Source organism: Lichenostomus cassidix, chromosome 28 (assembly GCF_008360975.1).
Source record: "Lichenostomus cassidix isolate B80296 chromosome 28, HeHo_3.0, whole genome shotgun sequence".
Lineage (NCBI taxonomy): Eukaryota > Metazoa > Chordata > Aves > Passeriformes > Meliphagidae > Lichenostomus > Lichenostomus cassidix.
Genome location: NC_139508.1, coordinates 4,530,276 through 4,558,254, shown reverse-complemented (window position 1 = coordinate 4,558,254; position 27,979 = coordinate 4,530,276). Strand labels below are relative to the sequence as shown.

Sequence of the window (27,979 nt, the reverse complement as noted above, 5' to 3'; positions counted from 1 at the left end):
CCCAAACCCTAATTTCCCTAAAAGCAGGGCTTGAGGTGCTGCCCTTGCACACTCCCCGTTAGGCACATCATTATAAACGCCGCATTAATAATTAATAATTGATTAATAGCAGCGGCAGTTTGTTAGCACGCGTGCATTAATCATTTATTAGTTATTAATATGGACTTCAGTACCCCGTGGGAGGGGGTTTTGATTGTTTATTCTGGGGTTTGTGGGGCTGATGGGGGTGATGGGCTGAGGGGCTGCAGATCCCAGCAGAGCCCCGGGAAAGGCTGCCAGAATTCCAGGGATCTCCTGGGTGGGAGCAGTTCTGGAGAGCACAAGGTGTGAATTCTGGTGCTCCTACCCTTTCCAGGTCCTGCTCAGACTTTGCCCACTGATTTTGCCTTTTCCTATCGAGGCACATGAGGAGGAAAAGGGGAAGAAAAACCCAAATGAGCCACAAAAGTCCCTTTTCCCCCCTTTTTTGTTTTGCTCACAAATACATCTCACATGCTCGTTACATAGAAAACTGTGTCAGGTCTGCACTGCCCTTTGCTCCCCCTGTGAGGGTCCTTGCCCGACCCCCTCCCCACCCTCCCACCCCTCCCAAGGTTAAAAAACCCCCAGACACCAAACGGGACCCTGGTAGGACATGGCATGCATGGCTCGGGGGGCGAGGGGCACCAGGCATGCGGGGCCATGGGGACAGCTGGACCCACGGCAGGGAGGGAGGGAGAGAGGGATGAGGGATGGATGGATGGAGAGATGGATCGATGGATGGATAGATCCATGGATGGATGGATGGATGGATGGATGGATCGATGGATGGATGGAGGGATGGATGGATGGATAGATGGATTGATGGACGGATAGATCCATGGATGGATGGATGGATGAATGCATGGATGGATGGGTGGGGAGGACCCTGTAAGAGCAGGATGGGGCTGGGGAGATGTTCTGAGCAGCCACTGGTGCCCCACAAAACTCCCAACCCCTCGGATGCTCTGGTGCCACTCCGAGATGCCCGTCAGGGGATGGGCAGCTGCCCCCTGCAGCTCCCAGCCTGACCATCACTGGCTGGAGAAGGGACATCCAGATGGGGAACATCCCTGCAGGAATGGGGACAGGGGTGGCACCTAGAGCAACCGCCAGGGTGCACATGGGAGGAGAAAGAGGAGGAGTAGGAAGCAACGAACTCCCTGCATCCTCCAGGTCACATCCAGGCTCTTCCCTTCCGGCTCCATTCCTTCTCCCACACACAAAAATCCTCGCCCTGAGGCAGAGCCAGGGCAAAACCTGGGAAGGGATGGGATGGGAAGCCAGGAACCACCCTTGTGGCAGCACGGAGCAACTCCAGGGACATCAACCCGTGGTCCTCAGCGCCAGAGGGTGCAGCATCTGGGGTGGAGGTGTCAGCCAGGATGTTCTCCGGGACTGCTTGTTCCAAGCTTTTCTCTCCTCTTCTCTCCCAGGCTGTAGGGCCTCCCTGCACAGGAGAAGCCAGGTCCTTCTGTCCTGCAGACTTCGACTTTGCAACTCAAAGAAAATGACCCCAAAAGTGCCTTTTGAACCCGCAGGCATCCCAGCCCCCCTGGGGTGTATGCAGAGACAGGGCCTTGCATCACCCTGGGGCTGCTCTTCTTGATTTCAACGATCTTGGCCCCATTTTGCCTTTTTTCCCTTTTGTTCTCACTGACACCTCCTCAGAGCCTGGCCCTGGGGGGTTATTATTGCTTGTGCAGGAGCGTCCCAGGGCACCCACGTTGGCAGATGCTGTGTCTTAAATCCAGGGATGGGAAGCTCCCAAGGCACATCTGTGCCCAGGGGGAATCTGTCTTTGCTGAGACCCCTTAGCTCAGCACAACGTCCCCAGTCCCGCATCGCCCCGGAAGACTTTTCTCTTGGAAATCCATTAAAAAAAAAAAATTGGACCAAAACCCCCACCAACACCAAGAAAAGAACCATAAACAACTACCAGGAAAGTTTTCTGAAGAGTCCCTTACAAAAAAAGGGAAAAGGGGGAAAAACAGGAAGCATTTTTCTCCCAGGCTCAAACGCTGCTGATCTTTTGGCTCGAGAAATGCATAGTTGGTAGCAAAAACCTCGCTACAAAGGAAGCCCCTGGGATGGCCCCTGAGCCCTGAGGGCTCCCCATGGGGCCGGGACATCGGGGTCATCCCTCCCCGACCCTGAGGTCCCCACGGTTCCGACCCTGCTGGCCTGTGGCACCTGTGTCTCCAGCCACGTCCCAGCACAGCAAGGTCACACTGCCAGCTCCAGGTCACGGCCGGCACTCCCACAGCCCTCCCGGCCTTGTCCTGCCACAGCTGTGCCTGGGGCCTGGCAGCAGACATTGGTTCTGCTCTGGGAGAGGCTCAGATCATCTTCATGTTGAACTTCCTGGCCCCTCCCTGGCCGGTGGTGGTGGTGGGACCGTCCACCTTGCGGAAGGAATATTCCACGGAGAAGTTGTTCTTGTGCTGCCCCCGGCCGCGGCTCCAGACGAACAGCAGGAGGAAGCAGAAGAGCACCACACCCAGGAAGGTGATGCAGCCCATGGCCGTGGAGACCAGGATGGTCTTGAGGTCCAAGGTGAACTTCAGGAAGACCTGGGTGTCGTTGTGGAAAGTGTCGTTGAAGTCGCTGAGGTACAAAGTCCGGTTGGCATGGTGGGCGCTGTCGGCCGGGCGCCCCTTGACCGTCAGCGTGGCGAAGTAGGTGTCGTTGCCGCCGGCGTTGCTGGCGATGCAGATGTAGGTGCCGCTGTCCTGCACCTGGGCGAAGCGGATCTCCAGGGTGCCCCCGGGCAGCACCGTGGCCCTCCCCGTGCTGCGGGTGGTGATCATGCGGTGCTGCGGCGACACCCAGGCAATGGAGGGGTCGGGCTCCCCGTCGGCGCGGCACAGGAAGGACACCGACTGCCCCTCCCGCGCCGTCACGTGCTGCAGCTTCCGATCCCGGATCTTGGGCTTCTGGCAGGTGAAGTACTCAAAGAGCACCGAGTCCGGGAAGTCGCGCAGGGCGTTGCCCTGGATTTCGGGCGGCGAGGAGCACATGGGCTGCTGCCCGTCGAAGTTGAGCGTCTTCCGCCGCTGCAGGATCCAGAGGAGCCGGCAGTCGCAGGCCAGGGGGTTCCTGTCCACCCGCAGCGTCTCCAGCGTGTTGACCGAGTGGAAGGTGCTCTCCTCCAGCGTGGACAGGAAGTTGCTGGAGAGGTTGAGCAGCCGGATCTGTCTCAGGCCGGAGAAAGCCTGCGGCTCCACAGACACCAGGAGGGCACCCACGATGTGGAGCTCCTGGAGCCGGATGAGGTCTTTGAAGGAGCCCTTGAGCACAGTGCTAATGGGGTTGTAGGACAGGTTGAGGTACCGCAGGTACACCAAGTTCCTCAAGGCAGCGGCGGGCACGGCTGTGATGTTGGTGTAGGTGATGGAGAGCGAGGTGAGGTTCAGGCCCTGGAAGCTGGTGGGAGACACCTCCTCCAGCAGCGGCCAGTTGTCGATCTCCAGCTGCAGGAGGTTGTAGAGCTTCTTGAAGTTCTGGTCCTCCAGCGCGGAGATGCTGAGGTGCCGAAGCCGCAGCACCTCCAGGTTCTGGAGGTAGGACAGCGACTCGGCCGAGATGGAGGTCAGGTTGCACTTCTCTATGGTCAACTGCTCCAGGCCCAGCAGCCCCGAGAAGGCGCGCTGGGAGATGTACACCAGGTCGTTGTCACCCACCTCCAGGCTCTTCAGGTTGCGCAGGTCCTGGAACATGTAGTCCAGCAGGATGACAAGCTTGTTCTCGCTGATGTCCAGCAGGGTCAGGTTGGTCAGCTTGGTGAAGACCCCAGGGGGGATGAGCTTGAGCTGGTTCCCCCGCAGCCGCAGGGTCTGCAGGTTGAACAGGTTGCTGAAGGCGCCGGGCTCCACATTGGAGATGATGTTCTCGCTGAAATCCAGCTCCTCCAGCAGCGGGTACGGGGCCAGGTCGCCGGGGTTGAGGCAGCGGATGCGGTTCTTGTTGAGCTCCAGCACCCTGGTCTCGGTGGGGATGCCCTCGGGGATGGCGGTGAGGCGCTTGCGGTGGCACAGCACGGAGCGCAGCTGCGGGGCACACTCGCAGCGCGCCGGGCAGGCGCCCGACCGCGGGGACAGCAGGAGCACGGGCAGGGCCAGCAGCGGGAGCCACCATGGCATGGTGGGGGGCATGGTCTAGGGCCTCACTGCCGCTCTGCAACGCGCCTGTGATGGACAGAGAGCCAAGTCAGTGGGGCCAAAGTCCTACCCAGCCCCACAGATCACTTGTCAGGGAGCTGAGGCTGGAAAACACTCCCCAGGCTATGCCCCATGGGGTTGATGAGGCCCCAGCCCTTCCAGGAAATCCTCTGGATCCTTTTCCCTATCATGCAGCCTGGTGATCCTGCCCTGTGCCACGCTGGGATGAACGAGCCTCCATCAGGAGAACAGGGAAACTGAGGCAGCGGGAGAGGTTTGTGAGAGGAGCCAGGGCTGCAGATCCACACCTGAGCCTCTGCTCCTGCTGGCTCAGCCCCCCCTGTGTCCCGATGGTGCAGGCACGGGTGGAGGGGACCGTGAGCATCCCGGGAGAACGGGGGGCACAGACACCCCAGGGCTGGGGGAGGAGCAAAGAGATGCCAGCAGAGACTTGCAAACTCGTGACACAGGTGGGAAGCCCCATGACTCATGACTGGTAGCATGCCCCATCCCCTCTGGTGACACAGGCGAGATGCCCCATCCCCTCTGGTGACACACGTGGGATGCCCCATCCCCTCTGCTCCCGGATCTGAGGTCTCATCCAGCGGCACAAGCCCTCCCCTGGCCCCGGCTCGGCAGGGTCCCGCAGGGTGGGAGACGCTCGGTGCCCACGTAGGGCTCGGTCCTTGTCCCTGTCCCCGTCGCACCCTCTCGGAGCGCAGATTAAGGCGGCCCTGGGCACAATCTTTGCCGAGGAGGGATTAACACCGACCCGCGGCGCCGTGCCCCGGCTGCCCTCCTTTCCAGGGATTAGCACTTCGCCGCCGCTTTCCCTTTTCTTTGCTCCCCCTTTCCCGCTCCCCGTCCCCATCCGTGCCCCAAATCCTCAGCGCTGCCTGGTAACTCAGCTCCCAGCGCCGCTGCAAACTCCTCAGCCGCCTCGCCTTAATGAAGCGCGGTCATTAACCTAATTAAGTGGCAGAGCTGCTCGGTGGGGGAGCTGCGGGGTGTTTTTGAGCCTGGCAAGGGAATATTTGGGGTACCAAGAGCAGAGCCAGCCACTCCAGCCACGCTGTGGAGGTGCAGTGAGCAGGGCACCGACTCCTCCAGCGTGGGTGGCTCTGTCCCAGCACGGCCACAGCACTGGGACAAACTGGTGTGCAGTCCCTGAGTTCTGGTTCCAGCCCTGCTGACTTCCACTGAGCCCAAGCTGTGGCTCCAGGGAGCCCCTCACACACTCCCTTCTGTCCCCGTGGACATGTCAGGGACCCCAAAGCTGTCTGTGGGAGCACAGCAGGACGTGGGGCGAGGGGAGAGGATGATGTGACATCTGTGGCTGCTCAAGGCCATCGTGGTGTGGCTGCAGTGTTCCACCCTGGTGCCACTGCAGGGCCTCAGTGCCCAAAAGCTCCTGGAAAGGCCTATCTTAGGGTGGCTGCTGCTTGGCTTAGGGGGTGACAGAGGGAGTAAAGAGGACCAAGATCCCCCAGAGAGGTGACACTGATGGCACGGGGACAGCAGGAGCTCTCCCATTGTATTGACAAGGGACACCAAGGGCTGGTGGCACATGGGAACAGCCTCAGGGGGCTGAGGGGTTACTGACCCTCTCTTTGCTCACCTCTCAGGGAAGGATGCAATCTCCATGGATAATTTCCTGTCCTGATCCCATTATTCAAGCTGTGATTCTCTGGGAATAAACCCATTGCTCGGTGTAATTCTGGAATGATGGGAGGTTATCCTCAAGGAGCATTTGGACAATGCTTTCAGGGACAGGGTGGGATTTTTGGGGTGTCTGTGCAGGGCCAGGGGTTGGACTGATGATCCTGATTGGTCTCTCCCAGCTCAGGACATCTCAGGATTCTGTGATCCTTTACTGACGTGGGGATGTGGCACTGAGGGACAAGCAGTGTCCTTGGCAGTGCTGGGGTAACAGTTGGGCTCGATGATCTTAGAAGGATTTCCAACTTCAACAATTCTATTTTGAGTCTATGACACCTTTTTTTTTTGGTGCCTGTCTTATTTTTGCCACATTTCCCTTTTCCTTCCAACGAATCAAACCAAGAGGGAAGTGTCACCATTTCACACAACTGCAGCATCAACAGCTGGTGGGGGCAGCTGGGGGACAACGGGGTGGCACCACTGACCCCACCGATGCCCCTGACCCTCTCTCCAGCACTGCTCAGCTGCACTCCTTGCACCAACCCCCCAAATCCAGTGACTGGGGGTCCCCAAATGCCACCTGGGCACTGGTGTGGGGATGCAGCTGGAGCTGCTCTGCCTTTCCCGAGTGCCAAGAGCCACTTTGTGATGGCTCTGCCTGGCTGGTGGCTCTGGGAACCTGAGCTGCTCTGGGGTGAGCTGGGGGCAGCTCCCCTCAGTCCCCCTGGTTCTGGAGGCTCCAATTCTGCTCTGCTGTGGGGCTGGATGGGAAGGATGCCCCAAGCATGACCTGCAAACCCACAGAGAAAACCCTTCCTCATTTATTGTGACACTTTTTTGTCCTGTTCAGTGTCTCTACACTAAACCAAGGTGCCCTGGTGCCTCTTCACTGGTCCCTATCTGTGCCCACCATGCCTCCCTGCCAGCCCTGGGGTATCCAGCCCTCCCCTCCCTGCCCCAGGCTCTGCCCCCTGTTCATTATGGATGAGCCCAGGGTAACCCAACTCCACTTTTGGTTACTACTGCAGCCACCTGATCCCCTAAGCAAAGCTCTGGCCCTGCTGGAGTTGTTTTCCCTGGCAGATGGAGAGCAGGAGCAGCCTGGGCTCACCTTCCCTCTCCATCAGCTGCTTCCTGCTGCCCCACAGCCCAGCCATGGGTGCTCCACTGGAGCCCTGAGCCCTCAGCAAACCCCACAGGGGATTAATGGGTGCTGGATGAGCCATTCCCTGCAAACCCAGGCAGATCCGAGCTCTGGAGCAAGGAGCTGAGGTTGGCTGTGCCCTGCCTGTCTCTGCCAGCCCCAGAACATCCCACAGAGGAGCTGCAGAGCCCCTGTGTCCCCTGCAGGGACATCTGGAGCCCTGTGGTCCCTGTCCGTGCTGGGCAGAGCCAGGCAGAGCCAGGCTGTTTATTAATAGCTCATTACTGCGATTGAGCATTGCTTTCCGGGCTCACCCAGCCCCTGGGGAGCCACGGCAATTAAGATCCAGAGCAAGGCCTAGATAGAGGCTCTTCTCCTCATTTAATTTATTTTTAAAAATAATGAGCCTGCTGCATGCAAGGCTGGGGACAGAGCCGGCAAAGCCCGGGGCTGAGGGGCTGTTGTGGGGGAAGCAGAGCAGAGCAATTTTGGACAATTTGGACAACTGGACAATTCTGTGATTCCCTGAAGCAGCCCCCTGTGGCCACTGAGCCCATCCTGTCCCAGCCACCAGCAGCACAGAGGAACTCTCCAGCCACCCCAGCACAGGTTGCCCAGAGCAGCTGTGGCTGCCCCTGGATCCCTGGCAGTGTCCAAGGCCAGGTTGGACAGGGCTTGGAACACCCTGGGATAGTGGAAAGGTGTCCCTAAGTGGAACAGGATGGTCTCCAAGGTCCCTTCCAAGCCAAACTACTCTGGAATTCCGTGACTCCCACTGGTGGGATTTTGCTCCCTCTCCACCCTTCAAACAGCTCCTGCTTCACTGGCATGAGCTCAGCCCTGCCAGCTCCTCAGCAACTGCTCCTCAGCTAACACGATTTCTCCCCTTTTTCTGAATAAAGACCAAAAATCAGCACAGGTTGGCATTTCCAGGTTCCTCTGCTTGGAGGCTGCATAAACACAAACACCTCAGTCAGAGCAAGGTCTTGTTTTATCCTTCCCTTGATGTGCAGGATGTGAAATGGTCCTGCTGAGCCCTTCCAGAACCCATGGCTGCTGCTCCAGGCCTGGCCTGGGGTGTCCCTTCATGGAGGAGCCAGAGACACCCAGGGGATGCTGCTGCATCTTTCCAGGGATGCAGGTGAGGATGGAGACCCCAAAGCAGGGAGGGAGCAGATGGGGCAGAAAGCAATGGTAAGTCTCTCATCCTGAAAACGTTGATGGGGGGATAACCCCAGTGCTCTGTCCCATGGGCATCAGGGAGGGGCCAGTTCCAGTGCCAGTGTGCCCCAAACTTGGCACAAGACAGGAGAGGGCTCCTCCAAACACCAGCAGCAGCCAAATGCTGTTGGGAACACCCTGAGCACTGCCTGGCCCTTGCTGGCAGCCGAGTGTCCCCACGCCATCCTCGCTCCCTGGCTGCTGTCCCCAGCCTGGCTCTGTGCCAGGGAAGGCAATGCCAACCATGCTGGGCCGTGCCAGCATCCTGCCAGACACTGTCCCCCTGCTCAGCGCTGCTGCAGGGGCTCGGGCTGGGCTTGGGGTCAGATGGGACATCCCTGTGGTGTTCCCCAGCTCGCTGACAGCTCGCCAGGATTGCTGCTGGACTCTCCGTGTGCTCCCCAATGCCAGGGTGTGATCTGGATGAGATCTCAGTTCCCAGGAACAGGAATTTATGGGATCAAGCAGGCTGCATGGACTCAAACTCCCTGAGCTGCTGGCAGGGGCTTGGAGCAGAGGCTGGGGCACCCTGGATGCTGATGCCAACAATTCCTTGGCTCCAAGCTCTGCCCACAGGAAAGGGAAAAGTGCAGCCAGAGCTGTCCCAGGACACAACCACTCCAGACCTGAAGGGGAGCCCAGGCCCAGCCCAGTGCCAAAGCCCAGCCAGTCTGCTCCTTCTTCCGTGCTGGAAAACCCCAAGCCCTGAGCTACACCTTCCAAAAACAACCCTCCATTGTGGTTTTAGGCTGAAAAGCCAGAAAATGGGGATCCCCAGGGCCTGCTTCATGCTCAGCCTCACTGGTGATGCCACCAACACTGACCTGTGGCACCACAGCTGCTGGGGATCCCCAGGGGGACATTGTGGCATCATTTGGAGCTGGCAGAGCAAAGTGTGATGCCCAAATGTGAAGTGAGGGAATCCAACAGTGTTTTTCCAGCTGCTGCTGCAGCTCAGAGCAGAGCACAGCTCCAAGGGGCACTGAAATGAGGACCAAAGGTGACCTGTGCCACCCTCCAAAAACAAACCTGTGCCTCCTGCAGCTTTATTTTATCCCTTGCCTCAAGTCAGTGGGTTTAGGGCTACACTGAGCTTGGAAAAATCCCCAAAAAGATGGGATGGGGCAGAGGGGGGAGGATAGAGGTGATGGGATGGAGCTTCAGGAGCATCCCTCAGACCTTCCCTGGCTCCTGGGGTGACACCAGCAGGTTCCTCCCTCTGCACAGGGCAGCAGAAAGATCCTGGTTTATGCTGGGGCATGGAGGGGATTAAGTCTGAGCTGAGACAGAAACAAAGAGGCAGAAAGTGGAGGGTCAGCGGAGGCCAGGGATGTGCCCAAGCCTCAGCTCTGGTGATCAGGCAATTAGCAAGCCAAGCATGAGAATAATCCAGCTGAAACGGGGAGAGCAGGACAGAGCTGGGGGTAAGAAGGGAGGAAATCAATCACTAGACCTAATGGAGAATTATCCAGGGGAGAGTTATTCCTAATCCCATCAGGGGCTGGCTGGGAAACAAATTCTCCTGGCTGTGCTGCTCTCGGCATGTTTTTCTGGGTCAGTCCCTTCTCCGGCAGGGCTGGGCTGGGCAGGCAGGCAGGAGGGCAGGGCTGGAGGAGCAGAGGGACAATCAGTGGCTGGGTGGGTGCTGGGGACACCCAGCAGGGTCCCTACAGAGAGCCCTCCCACCCCACAGGACCTGGCGAACACCTTGAGGTCTCTGGGTGGCCAAGTGACTGTCCCCAACAGCCCTGGCAGGGCCCAGCTGGGCTGTGCCCATGGTGGCCACGCTCCTGATGTCACCCTCGTGTCCCTCTCGCGGCTGCTCAAGCAGAAGCACATTTTCCTGGCGAGGCGGGGGAATGGGGAGGGAGAGCGTGAAAGGAGCCGTCTGTGCAGGAGCCAGGCTGGGTCACCCCAGAGCAGCCCCAGCGTGGCTCCAGGGATGGCTCCAGAACATGGAAAGCTTCCACGGAAGGAGTTATTTTGGTGAGTGGCAGCTGCTGCCTCTCACGCGGCTCCTCCTGCTCTCAGCCCGGGCTCTCGGGGCAGCCTAGCCAGTGCTGGAGCAGCTCCCAGCGAGGCAGGGCAGGATCCACCCTTCCTCCCCAGCAGCTCCACGGAGCTGTTTTCCCAGCCCAGGATCCCATCCCAACTCCTCAGCAGCCGTGGCCACAGGACTCTCCACTCCTCTCCCACGTGGGATCTCCCAGCCCTCGCAAACACCACCAAACCCCGGAGCCGAGGATTCCCTGATGAGCCGCGGCACCAAGGAGACAACCCAAAAGGAGGCACCGCTTATTTTTAGAGACAACCTTATGATTCCCGAGCACGTGGCCCAGGCAACAGTGCACAGGCAGCCCCAGATTGGCCACAATCTGCTTTTCTTCTTGACAGACATCATGTCTGAATCTCTATCTCCACAAGATGCTCTCAGGAGAGGAGACATTTCGAGACGACCACAACGTACAACATTTCGGAAAGGTCACTGTCTGTACCAGGCAGCGAGGAGCAGAAGCCTCTCATCAGCAGCAGGGGCTTTGGGGAGGTGTTTAATATTCTGTGAGCATCTCTATTTCTCTGCCAAGGTGGATAACTCTTCTCACAGGAGGGCAGGGGGCAGGGCAGGGGCTGCTGGGCTCTTGTTTCCAATGAAGGTGGGTTGCTTGGGTCACCAGTCAGAGCTGAGTCTCAACTTCTGCTGGGCAATAGTGGCTGAGAGTGAACCTGACCTGGATCTCAACAGCCTCAGAACCTGCTGGAGCACATGGGAGCAAAGGCTGAGCTCAGCTCTCTCTCTTCAGCTGCCTCCCAAACCACCTCATTGCCACTGAGCAGCTCCATTGATGCCACCAGGAACCCTGGAGCTGAACTTGGCTTCAGGCAGTGGCTGTGGCCCCTGGATGGACAGCAGGGCTTTTTTTTTTTGAGGATTCCCAGCAAGTTCCTACTGCACAGTGGGAACTTTGAATTTGCAGAAGCCCATTGACACCAGGGGTGGGATGAGGAGGGGCTGGAAGGCAAATGCAGGCTGACAGCTCAGCCCCAGGACTTCCCAATGTTCTCCCATCCCAGTCTGGCACCTGGACCAGGTGCTGCCCACAGTCCCAACGGTGTCCTTGTCCCTGGGAGAGCAATGAGCTGGGTCTGTAGCCCCACCTTTGTCCTCTCCCAGCACAGGGCAGGACACAGCCATGGGGCTTTCGGCTTTGCCAGGGTCACCACCCAAATCCAAAGGTGTTCATCCAAACCCACCTGCGGCCCAAGGTTTGCCTGTACTCAGGTTTCTTCCCAGTGGGAGTGAGGACAGGGACCCTGAGCCCCTGGGAACTGTGCTGGGTCCTGACTTTTAGAGTCCACACCATGACATCGCTGCTGGATTTACAAAACTGAGCCCACAAGAGCCCTGGCAGCACAGACTGAGCATCAGAGAGAAACAGGGCCATGCTCCTGGAAGGGCTGCTGCCTCCACAGAGACACAAATACAGAGCATTAAACGGGAGAGGGGAATCTGCTCCTTCCCTGCAGCTGCTTCCCCCTCCTGAGCTCATCCCTCACCTTCTGCACCAAAACCCAGCCTGGGAACATTGGCCTGGCAGCAAAACCGAGGAGAGCACCCAGGGCAGCATGGCCAGAGCCACGTGGAAGGGGACAGAGGGGATGTGCCAGAGCCTGGCCAGGCAGGACATGCCCGGGCACAGCACTGGGGACACCTCTGGGGCTGTCCCTTCATTCTGGGGGGACACATCATCCCAGCAGGGGCTCCCAGCAGCAGGGAGGACCTGAGACCTCACCACAGGCAGGGACCCTGTGCCTTCACTGCTCCAAGGCAGGCAGCTCGGAGCTCGGTGAAGAGCGGGGTGCCGGGGCAGGATGATGAATAAGAGCAGCAGGAAGGCAGAGGCTGTAATTAGGCACCTTCAGAGCGCTGATGGATGACGCTGCCCGGGGGCGTGAGGAGCTGGGGATGCTGACGTGCAGCCACCCCCCGGTGCCAGCGCTGGTGCCAGCCTGGCCAGCAGTGCCCAGCAGTGCCCGGCAGAGCCCTGCCCTGCTGCTGGACGGTGATTTCACGGTGATTTCAGTGCCAGCTGCCTCCCACGGGCTTTGCCCCAGCGCACGACCTCATTTGTCCAGCCGGCCCAGCCGTGCCAGCCCTCGTTAGATCAGCTCGTTCATTATCTCAGCACTTCCGTGACGCTGGCCGGAGCCCCTCGGGGGGCTGGCAGATAAATCATACCCTGATCGCTGTCACTTGCTGCCAGCGCTGGATCTTTGATGGCACAATCTCCTCCTAATCCCTCACCTGAACCGCGGTGAACTGCTCAGGGCAGTCCCAGCCATCCCTCCGAGGCTCCTGGGTAAAACAACAGCTCTTTCCAGGCTTGAGGAATCCTGTTCCCGAGGGCTCAGCCCCACGGCAGCCTCACCCGTGGCAGGAGGTGCCCAGGGAGCCCACATTCCCTCCGGAGAGGGAGCCCAGAGTCCTGGCTGCTGCCAGCCCATCCCGGCACGTCGGGAGGCTGATGCATCATTCCAGAGGCTCTAATGTGACTGGAGTGCTGGACATGTGGGCAGAGGAGCAGACTGACAGGCCAGACTGACGGCCAGCTGCCTGCTCCGGGGCCAGCAGGGACAGGCAGCTGTGGCTGGAGAGCAGCCCGGTCCCGGCAGCACTGCTCAGCTCTGCAGGATCCAGCTCGGAGCTCTGCGGGGGCAGGGGGGAAAGGGGCAGAGGTGGAGCCCCCAGTCTGCTGGAAACTCTGCTTGGAGTGGGAATTCCAGCCGGGAGCAGCACGGAGTGACAGCCTTCCCTCCCCTCCCAGCTCTGCTCAGCATCAGTCCCGGGCTGAGGGCATTTTTTCAGACCTGTCTGCAGCTGCTGCATTGGAGATTTTATTGCCATCCCAACGATGATCATGGGAGCAGTGAGAGCAAAATGCCATTACAGGGGTGAAATGGCTCCTGACATCCCAATCCATTCCTGTCACACCAGGGAGCAGGACAAACCCCCTGAAATAACCCTGGGAAGGGAGGGGCACAGGGGGCTCATCCCAGCCCTGTGGAGCACAGATCCCTCCTGGCTGTGCTGCTCAGATTCCAGAGGGGCCCAGCAGAGCCCGGGGGGGTCCAGCTGTGCCACCCCCACAACCCCCCCGGGCTGGAGGCTGCGGCAGTGGTGACATTTGGAGCGAGACTCGCTGGCGTCAGTCCCCAGATCTACAGCTTCAGGGCATCAGCTGGGGCTGGGGAGCAGGAGAGCAGCTCCTTCCCCATGTGCAGCCCCAAGAGAATCCCAAAAGTCAGAAATCTTCATGGTGGGAGGGAAAGGGGACAGTGGGGTCGTGTGGCTTCACTCCCTGCCCAGCACCTGGACAGCAGAGCAAGGGCACAGCCTCTCCCAAATCCCATGAAATCCATCCAAACCCCAAAAAACTGGTCCTCAAATCGATGCTGTATGTAGATCCTGGCAGGGCCAAGGCTGGGGTCCCACTGCTGCCTGCCACCAACCCTGAAGCAAATACCCAGAGCTCTGCACCCCAGAGCTTCCCATCACAGCCCCATTTGAGTCCCTTCTTGCTCATTTTGGGGTGGTGACAACAGGCTGGAGGTTTCCCAGCTGTTCCACAGGATAAATGTCTGGCTTGGTGGTGCTGAGCACTCCTGCTGCAAAAGGACAGTGGGGACAAGGAGGGGGTAATGCCACCAAGCAGGGGTGGCCTGAGGTAAAAACGAGCTGTATTTTGAGTGCCCCAGTGCAGAACCCCCAACCCCACTGGAGCCAGGGGAGTTCTCACCGTTCTGCAGGTCCAGGGCTGCTCCGACATCGGGATCTGCTGAGGCATGGGAGCCCGGGAGTGGTCGAATGGCCAAGAGTCCAGCACAGCCAGCCTCGGCTCCTCTGCACAGAACAGCACAAGGAGACCACTGTCAGTCACCTCTCCCCAGTGTCTGCCGCAGAAATCCCAAATAAACTCCTCCAAAGCCCAGGGATGTGGCACACAGACACTTCCCAAGAGGGGGAGCATCCTCAGTGCTGCTCCAGCTGGATGTGTGACCTGACCCTTGCAGCTTGCCTGGCTTTACCTATATAAATATATGTAAAATTATAAAATTATATCCCACTCTGTGCCCTGGAGGATCCTCTCCCCACCAGGAGAGCATCCAAGCCCAGCCCCGCCGCAGGCAGATCTGGCTGGAGCAGGGAAAACACAGCCCTGCCCTTTGGGAATCACATGCAGGGATTGCAGGAGGGAATGGCACCCACCCGGCTGGTGCCACAGCCCAGGAGACCCGAATTTGGGGAGATTTCACCCAAAAAGTGGAAGTAGAAGTGCCTCTGGGTGGACCACCTGTCCCATAGCCATCCCCTGGGCATTTTCAGAGACTTTGGGGGTCAGGTGATGCTCCCAGAAATGCAGCAGATGGTGAACTAATGATTTGTTACTAAATTGCTTCGAACTCTCTGGTCCAAGTTGAAGTTGCCTGTTGCAAAGAAAGAGGGAATTTAAATAGCTCCTTTTGTGGAGAAATCCTGGTTAACAGCCCTCGAACGTCCCCAGACAGGCTCGGGTCCTGGTCGGTGACACCCACTCAGCAGCTGCTCTGTGCCTGCTCCAGACTCACTCAGCTCCCTGCTCCTGCCTGGCCGAGCTGCCCCAGGGCAGCAGCAGCAGCCAGGGGGTTAATTCCTGCCGGGAGAGGCTGGGGGAGCCTTAAGCAAAGGAGCTTTTCACCGGCAGGGATTTGCTGGGGAAGGCAGAGGAACGAGGAGTTGGGATACACAGGGATCACAGCCCTGAGACATCCCGGAGCTAAGAATCCCGGGAGGATAAAGCTCTCCATCCCCGTGTGCTCCTGCAAACCCCTGCACTGCCCACACGCTCCCTGGGGATGGGAAAAACCTCACTTTTAGGGTTCCTGGAGAACTGACACTGCCAGCACTCTGGAAAAGTTAAAACTCCTCCAGGAAAGCAGCACTGACCCAAAGCTGAAGGCAGAGAGATTCCCTTCAGAGCTGCAGGGTCAGGATCGGCCGAGCAGGGATTCCACATTCCTGCTCACCCCCAGTGCCGGGCAATCCCAGCTCATTCCCTGCTCCAGAACACCTTCCCTTTGTCTGCTCTGCCTCAGGGACCCAGGCTTGTCCCTGAAGTGCTGGAACCCACATTCCCAGCTCCCAGGAGGTCCCAGCTGGGATGCACTGAGCCCTTCACCCCACCCAATGGGTGGCAGGGATGCACATCCCATGTGGGATGCACAGAACTCTGCCGGGGATGCACCACTGCAAGGGAACAGCACTGAACAGCCCATAGCGACAGAAATCCCCTGCCCTGGACACACCGGAGCTTCCTGCTGGAGCCAGAGGATGGAGCAGCCCCTCCAGGAGGCAGGGCTGGGACAGCAGGATGGGAAAAGCCCGGGATCACAGCAGGATTCCATCTCAGCCAGGAGTGTGCCCTGCAGCACAGGGGGCTGGAGCACACGGGTGAGGGAATAACTCAGACCCAACACCTGAAAATACAGCGAGAATGACCCAAACCAAGCCTTGAGATGTGGAAATGACCCTAAACCACCTGGGGCTGCCCTCCGCACCAGCAGGGGGAAGCTTGTGGCAGCAGCAGCAACTCCAGCTGGTGCAATTCCACAGGGATTTTGCCCCAGGGGATGCAGGGTCTGTGCTTTTAGGGATGGCAGCTCCACAGGGCTGAGGCACAAAGACCTCTTGTGGATCCCTGGGGCTGCTCCACTCCTGGGAGATGGGATAACCGGGAGGGAAGTGGGTTTGGTTCCCTTGCAGCACCGTGAGTGGGACTCACACACTCAGATATTCCAGCAGGGATGGAGGAGGCTCTGCAGGCGATGCTGGGAGCCAGCGCCATCCCAGGGTTAATCCCAACCACAGCAGCTCAGCTGCTGCTCCCCATGGCCAGGCTCCAGCTCCGGGCATGGAGAGGGCAACATTTCAATCCAATTCCAGCAGGCTGGACACAGCCTCGGATTTACTGCAGACCTGCTGAGAGCAAATTGCTGCCAGCCCAAATGTGCTCAGCTCCCTGAGAGGCTCCACTTCCAGCCCTGCCTAAACATTGGGAATGTGGAATTTAATTCACTTAGAGACCACCTGGGCTTGGCTTGGCAGGTGAGCCCATCATTCCCAGCCCCAGGAACGAGCAGGGGCTCAGCTGATGGTCTCGGCATTTGTTTTTGGCAGCTCCTGGGTCACTTAGCAACCTCTGGCTCAGGTTACCTCCGGGGGTTTTGTCTGCAAATACATTTTAATCCTTGTGAAACGGGACCCACCAGCACGTGGGTGAAGTGGCCTAAAGCCTACTCTGGTCCCACGTGGGGACACCAGCACAACTCCCTGGCCCTCTGGGTGTTTGTGCCACCAGGGCAGTTGCCACTGTCTGGCCCCTGTGCTTTTGTTTTACACAAAACCTGGATTTCAGCTCTTCTGGGCTACTCAGTGGAGGAGCCAGGAGAGGATTCTCCTCTCCCCAGGAACCACACAGGACCTGCTTCTCCATCAAGGAGCTTCCAGTGCTGCACATGGGATCCTCTTGAAAAAAGAAATTCAGCAGCAAATCCAAAGCCAGACAGGACCCAGATGTCCTGGAAGTCAGCAGAGACCTCCAGAGGACCAGACCAGAGTGCCCAAGTTGAGCTGTTCTAAGGCAGAAGCATCCCTTGCGATGTGCACGACTCCTCCATGCATGGCAGCAAATCTGGCTCATCCCAGAGCACTGCAGAAAGGGACCTGGGGGTCCTGCTTGGTGGCAAGTTGGATCTGAGTCCCCAGTGAGTCCTGGCAGCCCAAAGGGCCACTGTGTCCTGGGGGCACCAGGCCAGGGAGCGATTGTCCTGCTCTGCTCTACACTGGGGCAGCCTCACCTTGAGAGCTGGGGGCACTTTGGGCAAGATCAGAAGGATCTAAAGCTGTTAGAGAGTGTCCAAGGGAGGGACATAGAGCTGGGGAAGGGTCTGAGGAGTGGCTGAGGGCACTTGGCTTGTTCAGCTGGAGCAGAGGAGACTGAGGGGAGACTCCTCGGGGGCTGCAGCTCCTCCCGAGGGGAGCCGGAGGGGCAGGGGCTGAGCTCTGCTCTGGGACAGGGACAGGAGCCCAGGGAATGGCTGGAGCTGGGTCAGGCTTGGGATGATCTCAGGGAAAGGTTCTTCCCCCAGAGGCTGCTGGGGCACTGCCCAGGCTCCCCAGGGAATGGTCCCTGCCCCAAGGCTGCCAGAGCTCCAGGAGTGTTTGGCCAATGCTGCCAGGGATGCCCAGGGTGGGATTGTTGGGGTGTCTGTGCAGGGCCAGGGCTTGGACTGATGATCCCTGTGGGTCCTTCCAGCTCAGGATATTCTGGGATTCTGTCATTCCTTGGACACCTGATGGTGCCCATGCTCTGGCCAGTGTTGCACCACCCCAGAATCCACAAGCACAGAGCATAAAGCCAGAGATGTTTGCTCATTAGTGTAATTAATGTCAGACTTCCCAGCCAGCTGAGCTTCCATCTGACCTTTAGTTATTGAAATATGAGCAACAAAAATGACACATTATCACAGAGGAGGTGTCACAGGCTGCTCACTTGAAATCCTCTCAGTGACAGGCCCCCAAAGAGTATCTTTATGCAAACGTAAATGGGAAAAGTTGGAAAACCATCAAGGAAGGAGGAAAAATTCAGCCCCACAGCAGGGACACAGCAGCCCCCAGCTTTGGGGGGCACAGCCAGAAACAACCCCAGGGGGAGAAATTGAGGGAGAAATGAGGCAGAGCTGTTTAAAATGAAACAGAGGAAAAAAGATCTGTTTCTTAAGAGAATCTTGGGAAAGTCACTGAGGTGGAGACAGCCCTGCCAGGCCCTGGGGCACAGGACTGAGGCAGCAGGGACAGCTCCCCAGGCCGTAGAGTGATCCCTGCCTGGGGACAGCTCTGCCCAGCATGAACTCAGGGCCAGCTAGAGAGATGGCTCAGGTTATTCTGGGGCATGGAAAAAACCCCAAAAACCCAGCAGCACTGTCTGGCTCTGGATGAACCTGATCCAACAGATCACAGCCCCATTTGTCACTGCAGCAGCAACAGCCTGGGCTTGCGTTTCCAGAGGTTTCCAGATGTTGGTGCAGGCTGAGCAAGGCAGGGGAAGGCAGTGGTGCTGAATCCCACTGGGACATTTCACACTGGGAATTGCTTTGCCACAAGGCTTTGGTGCAGAAGTGACCCTGAAGGGAAGAGGAGAAACCATTCCCTGAAGTGGTGATGGGAAGGGATGGGATGGGGTGGGATGGGATGGGATGGGATGGGATGGGATGGGAGCTCCACAAAAGCTCCTGGAATGAGTTCTAGGGCCTGGAGGGATGTTGGCATCACCCACTACACTTCCCTGGGAGCAGCCAAAGGTTCCACAGCAGCCCCAGGAATGAGGACTAATGAAGGCAGGATTTTTCCCCCCCCTCTCCATTAGTCACACTTAGTTAATATTCCTGCTTGTGGGAAAAGGTCACAATTTCTCTCTCATTTCTGTCACTCCACCTTCCATTTGTGATTGCAGGGCTCTGCTCCTTTTCCAGCCCTAATCAGTGTTCAATTACAGGCACCCTGCCCCAGCCCACCCCCAGGCACAGGTCCTGGCCTCTCCTGGGTCTCCCTGGGGAAAAGTGACCCAGGAGCAGCCTTTTCTCCTCTGGCAGCACGAGGGGAACCAGATGGACTTTCCCTCAAAATAAGATTTAACTGGAAAAATACAAAATAGCTCATTGTGCCAATGCTGAAGGGTTGGTGTCCAGCTGTCCTGAGCACAGGGAAGGTTAGCCCAGGTGACCCTCTGGAAAAAGAGGCCACAAGCACCAAACACACCCTCAAGGTTTGCTCCTCTGCACCATTGAGATGGGGCTGGAAAGGATTCCTCCCACTCCTCCTGAGGGAAAACACATCCACTCACCTCACGGGAGATATTTCACCATGGAGATGTGGCTGGGGCAGTTTGGATGCTCAGGGGCAGTTTGGATGCTCAGGGGGAGTTTGGATGCTCAGGGGCAGTTTGGATGCTCAGGGGGAGCCACTTCAGTTCCCCTGCTCTGCCCTGCAAACCTCTGCTGCTGCCCTGTGAGGAGCACCACGAGGACTCTGCTCAGGAGGCTTCTGGAGATGGAAAAGAGCCTTTCCAAGCTCCCTGAATGCTGCTCAGTCCAGCCATGCTCCATATCCTCACTGGTGGCACATGGCTTGGTGGCTCCATGTCACTGCCTGGGTGCCACAGGGCCAGGTGAGCTGATCCCACAGTGTCCCCATCAACACCCTCCTGATCATTTCAGCCTACAAACCAACCCTCTCCTCCACTCAGACTGAAACAGTGGCCAAACAGAGCAGGAAAAGCCATCAATGCCTTGAGGGGAGTTTTGTGGAGATGCCGAGGATGGGAACTGAGTTGGAGATCAGGTACATCCCCTGCTGCAGATCCCATTCCTGCTGCTTCTTCCCTCCTGGGCCAGCTGGAATTCGCAGTGTGAAAGAGCCACCATGTCCCACACTCCCAGCTCTGAAAGCCCTCCTGGCAGGAGCAGGACTGTCCCCAGCACCCAAACCCACCCCATTCCCACACAACCCACTGGGAACAGCCCTGTCTGTGCTGTGACAGGGACAGCCCTTGGGCTCAAAGGCACCCGGGGCAACAGGAGGCAGAGAGGGACAATATTTGGTTTACATTTTTCCTCAATTCCCTTCCCACTGAATATTTTCTCTTCTCCTTTCCAAGAACTTCCTTTATTTCTCCCTGTCTCCCTCTAGCAACGGTATCTGGGAGAAACAATGAATTTTTAATAGGAGGGGGCGGTGGGAAGAGGCAGACCCTGAGGCAAGGAGAGAAAACATTGATCTCTTAAATAACCCCCATCAGCAGGAAACCACATTTAAGGGAGAGGGAGCCACGTGAGGACCACACAGCCTCGGGCAGGGCCATGGTCCCCACTTCTCTCTGAACCCAGAGGATGCTGCATGAGCTCCAGGCAGGGGGAATCCTGTCAGAGGAGCTTCCCCAGCCACTCCACACAGCCCTGGCTGTGGCTGATGTGGGGCTGGGGGTGCAAGACTCCAAAGAGCCCCTGGCACAGGGAGGGGAACTCTCCAGCCCTCCTGCCCCACAGCACTGCGGTTGTCCCTCTGCAGCACCTTCCCTGTGAGGGTGGGGAGGCTCTGGAATAGAGCAGCTGTGGCTGCCCCTGGATCCCTGGAAGTGCCCAAGGCCAGGTTGGACAGGGCTTGGAGCAACCTGGGATGGTGGAAGGTGTCCCTGCCATGGCAGGGGGTGGGATGGGATGGGCTTTAAGGTCCCTTCCCACCCAAACCATTTGGGATTTCCATGATCCCAAAGCTGAGCTGTGCCCACCTCCCCCTCCCCACATCCCCCTCTGCCCTGCAGGGCCAGGGCTCATCCCCACAGAGCTGAGGATGCCCAGCTCCCCTCCCTCAGTGCCTGGCCCTGTCTCCCCATCACAGCCTGAGCCTAAATATAGTCCCTGCTTCTCTTTTCTTGTAGACACAACCGGTGCTCTGAGTCAAAGTCCTTTCCCATGAACTCACTGTTGCTTAATAAAGCACAAACCCTCGGAGACCTTGATGCTGGGATCTGTCATTTTAATTCCCAGTGACACTTGTTCCTCTCCACTCCAGTATGTGGCCGCTGCTATTTTGGTTGGCACATTGGGAGCTGAACAAGGAGCTCCGGCGCTCCAGATCTGAGCTGGGCAGAGCTGGGATGGCTTTGAAAAGCAAACCCTTCTGATGGATGGGGCTGCAAGTGGCAGCCGAGCTCGTGGTGCCATGAAAAATTCAGGGGGAGGAAGGCAGGGAAGTGAGGGAAGAGCTGGGCTGAGGCAGAGGCAGAGGAAGGAGCTGGGGCTGTGTGCAGCTTTGCTGCTTGGACAGACAGATCCTGACTCTGCTCCCAGCCTGGGATGCCAGCCTTGGGGTGCCCATGTGGATGCCAAGCCTGGGGATCACAGCCCAGACCCTCTGGGCTTTGTTTTGAACTCATCCACAGTAAAGCTGTTTCTCAGATTGCCCAAATTCTCCACCCGAGTCTCTGCTTTTTGCCCGTGCTGGGGTGGATTTGGTGCTGCCCTCAGCTTGCCCATTTTACACGGCAAATAGGGAATGGCAGCCCCTGCCTGGGGTGGGGAGGGCTCTGCTCTCCACCACAGGGGCCATTTCCCCACTCTGCCATCCAGCCTCAGCCCCCAGCTCTGACATCCCACACCCCTGGGGCACCCATGGGGTTCCAGCTGCAGCCCCAAAGTGCCGTGGCTGGAATGGGATCCAAAGGAGAATGCAGCACATTCCACTGCCAATGGCTCCAGCCTGCCTCACTCCTGCATCCCTGGTCCCACATCCCCTGAGCCAAACCTCGTGGCAGCAGCTGCTTCATCTTCCAAGGTAAACCCTACAAAAACCTCACAAACAGGAAAGTCACCCCTAGTGCCCAAAGCCCAATCCCTGTCCCTCCCACAGCCAGGGTGGCTCTCAGCAGCATTTCCAAGCTTTCTCATGGCATTTACTGCTTTTCATCCCCTCTCAAATCTCCACTCTGAACATTTCTACCCTCACCTGTTCGTTTTGGGGCTTTTCCAGGATGGACAGAATGTCCCTTTGGGCTCTGGCAGCACCTCCCACCCTCCCTGCAGCCCCACGGACCAGAGAGATCCTGCAGGAGGCTCCGGGATGCTCCCTCTGCCTGCTCAGGCCAGTCCATCACCACAGCCACACACGGGCAGCAGGAGTTTGGCTGCCTGAGGGACTGTGCCACGCTCCAGAGCCAGACCAGCAGAGCACATCCACGTACAGCCAGGGAAACTGAGGCACGGGATGCACGCTGAGAGTTTTGGAGCCTCACGGTGAGCCCAGGGATGGCTTCACGTGGCTCCTGCTTCCCTCCCCTCAGAGCTGTGGGATCAGGGATGTGGGGAGAGGCTGCTGGTGACAAACCCAGGGATGGCCTCACTTGGCTCCTGCTTCCCTCCCCTCGGAGCTGTGGGATTGGGGATGTGGGGAGATGTTGCTGGTGACAGGCGTCCCACCCGGGCTGCCCACCCCCGCCGGCGGCACGGGAATCGCCGCTGCCCACGCCCAGCACACCATCCACGTGCTGCACATTCCCAGCGCTATTCCCAGGGCTCCCGGCAGCTCTCTCCCATCCCGGGGAGGCGAATGTGGCTCCGAGCTGCCGGAGCAGCCCAACTCCTCCTGCCTTATGGCAGCTCTGGCTCCTCACGGAGAGAAAAGAGCCACCTGCTCCCTGGTGGGATGCTGGGGGGGAAGCAGGAGGGATCTGACAGACAGGAGCTGGGAAAAATCCATCCCAACACCATGGATTGGAAGCATTTAAATGCTGAGTGCAGCCGGCGCTGTGTCCAGCTGTGCCGTCGGGCTGTGAGTCCAGCATTTAACTCAGGCCCAGGAGGGAAGAGCAGGGATTAGGTTTGGGCCTTGGAGCCAGAGATGAGTTCTCTGGTGTTGCAGGATTAGCACAGCTAATAAAAGCAGACATTCCTGAGCTCTAAACACTACCAAATAGGAAAAAAGCCCCCGGCCCTGCTATCTTCAGCAGGGAGCAGCAAAAGCGCATCCCCCTGGAAAGGCTGAGCCTGGCCGCACAGAGGGACATGGGGCAAGATGTGGCCATGCCTGGGATGTGTCCCAGCTCTGCCCAGCACAGCCACATCCCACCCTGGGCATCGATGCCCAAGACAGGTGAAACACAACCCAGCACCTGTTCCTCCCGTCCTCCTGCTCCCTCCTGCCAACAGGGAAGGATAAAAGCAAAATCTGTTTTTTAAGCCAACTCTTTCCTGAAGCTGCTTTGCCTCCTGTTCCCCTGCACCAGTGGGAGCACATTTGCTCCCTGCTCTCAGGATGCTCCTCTGGCTGTTTCACAAGCTGAGCATTGATCCATGGCTGAGAGCATCTTCCCCCAAGAGCAGCTCCCAGCCCAAGCGCTTTGGGAAAGGCTGCAGACACCCAAGTGGGGCTTTGTGATCTGAAACCCATGAGGAATTTGGGGTGGACCCAAAATCACCTCTCTGAGCTGCTCTAGCCAAAACTCAGCCAGCACCACCAGTTCACCAGCAGTAAGAGGCAGCAGCTCCGCTGCCTCTGCTCCATGAGTGCCACAGAACCGCCGGGGATAAAAACATCAGCGCAAAATTCAACCAGATCCATCCCAGGCTGCCCAACTGGCAGCTCCCCAGCTCATCCTGAACGATTCTCCCATTTAAAGGACATGCACCATGCTCCCTGCCGTGCCCTGTGGTGCTGGGATTTTATCCCATCTCCATCCTGCAAGGGGTGATGGATGGAGCAGGGGTGAAGGGCAGAGCTTTGGGGTGCAGAGAGACCCCAAGGCCCCCCAGCTTCCCAACAGGTTATTGCAGGGCTCAACAGTTGCATTTTAAACACACACATGACCCTATAACCACTGGGCAACTCTGCTCATGGAGGGATTTTTGTTTTAATGCCTCACGTTTTGATTGAGAGGTTTGTAGGAACATTCCCTGCCCGGATGAGGCTTTTCCCATGGTGTCACCCCTGCATAGGGGCTGGAGCTGGGTTTGGGGTCTCCATCCCACAGGCAGCACATCCCCAGCCAGGCTGAGAGACCACTGACAAAACCAAGCAGCAGCCAGGAGCTCTGCCAGGCCCAGGCTGGTGTTCAGGCCACCCAACATCCCCAGTCCTGGTCACTTCCCAGGTCCAGCCGCTCCAGCTCCAGCACTCCTCACTCCGAAGGGCTGGGGTTGAGCTCCGTGTGCTGCCAGGCTGCAGAGCCCAGCACGGATCCACTCTCCATCTATTTCACAGGCACTCTGCCTGTTCCTGCCATCCTCTCTCTCCCTGGTTGCTCTTTTCTCCTTCCCAAAAACCTCATCTCAGGCTAAGGCTGGGCACGAACACAAAAAGCAGCTGCTCCCCTGCAGCCGCTGCCTGCGCGAACGCCGTGGGAATTGGAGCACCTTTTGTCAGGTTTTAGCTCAATCCGCTTTGCAAGTGGATTAAGGAACTGGCACAAAAGTACTCTGGATGGAGAGTGGGAAGAGGCAAAGGCTGCTGTTCCAGCACGGCAATAGGAGCCAGGAACGCTGCGCTTGCTGCCTGCTCCATTTCGCCGAGAAACACAACCCGGTAACATCCGCGCTTAAACCAACCCTCCGAATTTTCCACAGGAGAATCCGCCTAGCCCGAAAATCCGGGATGCTCGGGGAAGAGGCAGGAAGGGCCCTGGGGTGCCGAGGAGTGAGGAGCTGCAGCGCCGGGGGGAAACACGAGCCGGAGGAGACGGGGAAAAGCTTTCCCGACGCTTGGCGATGCTCAGAGCCGCTCGGCTGTGCCGGGGAAAGGGGCTACAAGCGCGGCCCCAGCCCTAAGGAAGGGGGGACTGCGGGCACCGGACCCCCGGGAGCGCCGGGGATGGAGCGGGGCAGGGACGGGCTGGACTCGGCGCCGCGGCGACACCACCGCCACCCCCGGCGCGACCCTGCCCGGGGCCGGTGGCGCTGCCCGCCGTGCCGAGCCCCCTCCCCGGGCACAGCCGGGGGCTGCGGAGGGGCCTGGCGGCCGCGGGCGGTGGGCGCAGCCGGGCAGCCCCGCCGAGCCGCTCACCGGGCGCCGGGGGCAGGCGGAGGAGCGAGGGATGGAGCGAGGGATGGAGGCAGGCTGGCTGTCCCCAGGGGCGGCGGGGGCTCGGCGGCCGCCCCCCGGAGCCACGTGTGCGGCCCGGCACGACCCCCCCCGGCCCCGGGACCCCGCACTCACCGCTCGGCTGCCGCTGCGGGGCTGCCCGTGGTGCGGCGGCGGCGCGGGCAGAGCCGCAGCCCCGGGGGCGGCGCGGCGGCGGCTCCGGACGGACCCCGGCCCGGCCCCGGCCCGTCCCCGGGGGCGGCGCGGCGGCGGCAGCGCCTCTCCAGCCGCGTCGGGCCGTGCGCGGAGCCGCCCCCCGCGCCCCCCGCCCGGCCGGGGGAGGGACGGGGCCGGGGGCGATGCGCGGCCCCGGGCGGAGAACGGGCGCAGCCCCGGAGGAGCGCAGGGAAGGGCACGGAGGGTCTCCTCCCCGCGCAGCCGTGGCCAAAGGGGAGGGGTCCTCCCGGGCAGCCTGGGGTGCCCAAGCCTCGGAGTGCCCTGTGTGGGGTCCCCGACCCATTGTCAGCCCCACGGGGTACCCGCGACCACCCTGCCTGGGGTCCCCGACCCCTTGCCAGCACCCCTGAGTCCCCCCGACCACCCCACCTGGGCTCCCCCAGCCCCACTCAGCACACCTGGCTACCCCCACACCCCCCTGCCCAGGCTCCCCCCATCCCACCACCCACAGGTGACCACCTGCCACTCTGCCTGGGGTCCCCCTTTCACACCAGCACCCCTGACACCCTCCCACCCCAGCCCCAGGACACCCTATTTGCACCCTCTGCCCCATGTCCCCTGCGTGCCCCAAGACAGGGGCTGGGGGCTCACCTGAGCTGCCCTCTCTGCACGGGAGGTGGATGCGGCTGTGGATGGACACAGCCATTTCCCCTCCATCCCACCGGGAAATTGGGACAATCAGGGCACAAGCAGCACTGTGACCCCAGGAATGAGCGCAGCCCCCAGCCCAGCCAGGGCTCCTGCATTGGTGTCCCTGCAGTGGTTAATCCTCTGCCCCTTGCAGCAGTGCCAGGGACATGCCAGGCTCACGGGACAATGACCTGGAGCCCCCCAGCACCCCCATCCCAGACGGGGACAGCACTCACCAGTGCCCATTCCTCCTCGGAGCTCTCTCTCCTCTTGCTCCTCTCCGCTCGTGCCGAAGCCTCCCAGAACTGTGATGATTTGGTTAATTAGGCTCTGAGCATGGCAGAAGCCAATTCCCTGCTTGGCTCTGACTTGCAGGGTGGAATTGTTGCTCCTCTCCATTCATCGCTGGTCAGCCCAGGCTGGCCGCAGGGGCCGTGGCTGCTGATGCAGAGTGTCCTGTGCCCTTGATGTGCTGTGTGACAGCTGGCCAAGCACCACCTGAGCCACTCGGTGACATTTGCTGCGTCTGACAGTGCTTCTCAAGCAGGGTTTGGCTGCATCTTCTTCACTTTCCAGCTGGGGAAACTGAGGGGAGAACTCAGGCGGCAGGAGCAGGGCTGAGCACCGAACCCCAGGCTGGTTTGGCGCCGTGGTTTTGCCTGGACTGGCTCCGTTCGTGCAGGATTTTGTCAGGAGAAATGCCAACAGCTCTCCCAGCCTTGTCGGTTCCACTCCCAACTCCCATCCCTTGCTGCAGCCCAGCGCTTCTGCTGATGGAGGTTCCTGGTGCCTCCTGCTGCTTGCTTGCTCTGGGATGTGGATTTATAATTTCATTGCAGGCGCACGCAGCTCGGGCTTCCCCATTTGAGCTTCATCCCCAGCCTCAGCCCTGGATCTGCGCTTAAAACCGGGAGATTTGCGAGGCTGGGGAGGAATTTCATTGCTGTTTTAAACAATATCAACTTATCTGCTTAGGAAAAGATGAAAAATCCAGGCATGAGAATCGCGGCTGGTTTAGTTGGGGATGGATTTTCAAGAGGCCGGCGTGGGGGGGAAGGGTGTGCCACAGCAATCCGCGGCTCATTTCCATTCCCCAGGATGGAAAGGTGATTCTGGCTAATTTGAACACACTCATTAAGCTGCTGTATCAAAAGCACAGAGTCAATTAGACATTGTTCCCCCCGCCCTGGCTCCGCAGGCTGTGCTGTTATTAATCAGGGATGGGGGGAATTGCTGCTGCCTCCACACAGCTCCCGAGCCCGGTGCTGGGAGCCGAGGGCTGAGCTGATTTTGTCTGCTGGAAATGCTCTCCTGCCTGCTGGCCAAGGTTCGAGGTGATTTTGGGGGAGCAGAGTGCTGATGATGCACTGGGGAGCCCAGCTTGGAGGGAGACACTTTGTCCTTGTGCCCTCCCCAAGCACCTCACCAGAAAATCAAATTATTTCTGTCTTACCGTGCTCTCTTCATAGTATTATTTTATTTTTGGGGAGATCAAGGCACAGGGAAAAGGGGAAAAGCAGGTTGTGATTCAAGGCTGTGCCATGGGTTTGCTCTGCTCTGCTCCCCCTCCAGGCTCTCTCCCATTTCCACCTCTTCCCCATTAACTTCAGTGCCCTTCTGGCATCACTTTGGGCTTTGAAGAAAGAAGAGGACAAAGGTATGGAGGAAAAGCACCAGGCTGGGGTGACCATTTCTGCTTCCCCAAGCCAGAGTCCAGCACTGGACATCAGAGAATCCCAGAGGGCCCTCAGTCTTGTGCTCCAATTAATTCCAATTGGCTGAAATATGAGTTTTAATCCAAAGGGATCTTAGGCCAGGAGCCAGGGACAGGCTGGGCCAGAAGGTTCCTGCCAGGGTGGCATTTGGGTGCTGAAATGGGACCTGTTCTCCTCCTTAGGGGGCTTTACCCCTGCCTGTCACCACTCTGTCCCAAGAGCCTGGCCCTAAACAAGAACAGTCCCTCCCCAAATGAGGGTGGAGATCCATTAACCACCAAAAACCTCCCAAATCTTGCTGAGCATCGGGACTGGGATGGAATAGGGTGACCTGGGTGACACCTGGGAACACAAATGTCACGGAATCATAGAATCATCAGGGTGGGAAGAGACCTTCAAGACCATCCAGTCCAGCTGTCCCTGAGTTTGGGAGGGGACACAGCAGTGACAGGACCCTGAGGCTGTCAGTGCTCCAGAGAGGGTCCCTGCCTTTGGAGATGCTGTTCCAAGCATCCAAGGTGCTGGGAGTGTC

General features: G+C 58.9%; 1 protein-coding gene across 2 annotated transcripts; it reads right to left on the bottom strand.

Annotated features, from left to right (window-relative positions):
- Window positions 1-581: 581 nt before the first annotated feature.
- Window positions 582-26,151, bottom strand: LINGO3 (leucine rich repeat and Ig domain containing 3). 2 transcript variants are annotated; one of them, XM_085040298.1, is made up of 3 exons: window positions 25,969-26,151; window positions 13,998-14,101; window positions 582-4,205 (listed from the first exon to the last, which is right to left on the bottom strand). In XM_085040298.1, exon 3 carries the CDS (start codon window positions 4,170-4,172, stop codon window positions 2,358-2,360), a length of 1,815 nt encoding a protein of 604 aa, XP_084896424.1. In that variant the 5' UTR covers window positions 4,173-4,205; window positions 13,998-14,101; window positions 25,969-26,151; the 3' UTR covers window positions 582-2,357. The 2 variants fall into 2 exon arrangements, with proteins under 2 accessions (XP_084896424.1, XP_084896425.1); XM_085040299.1 differs by lacking the exon at window positions 25,969-26,151 and adding an exon at window positions 25,001-25,090.
- Window positions 26,152-27,979: the final 1,828 nt, after the last annotated feature.

Coding starts and splice junctions, on each gene's coding strand:
- LINGO3 (XM_085040298.1), bottom strand. CDS start 4,172: ATGCCCCCCACCATGCCATGGTGGCTCCCGCTGCTGGCCCTGCCCGTG.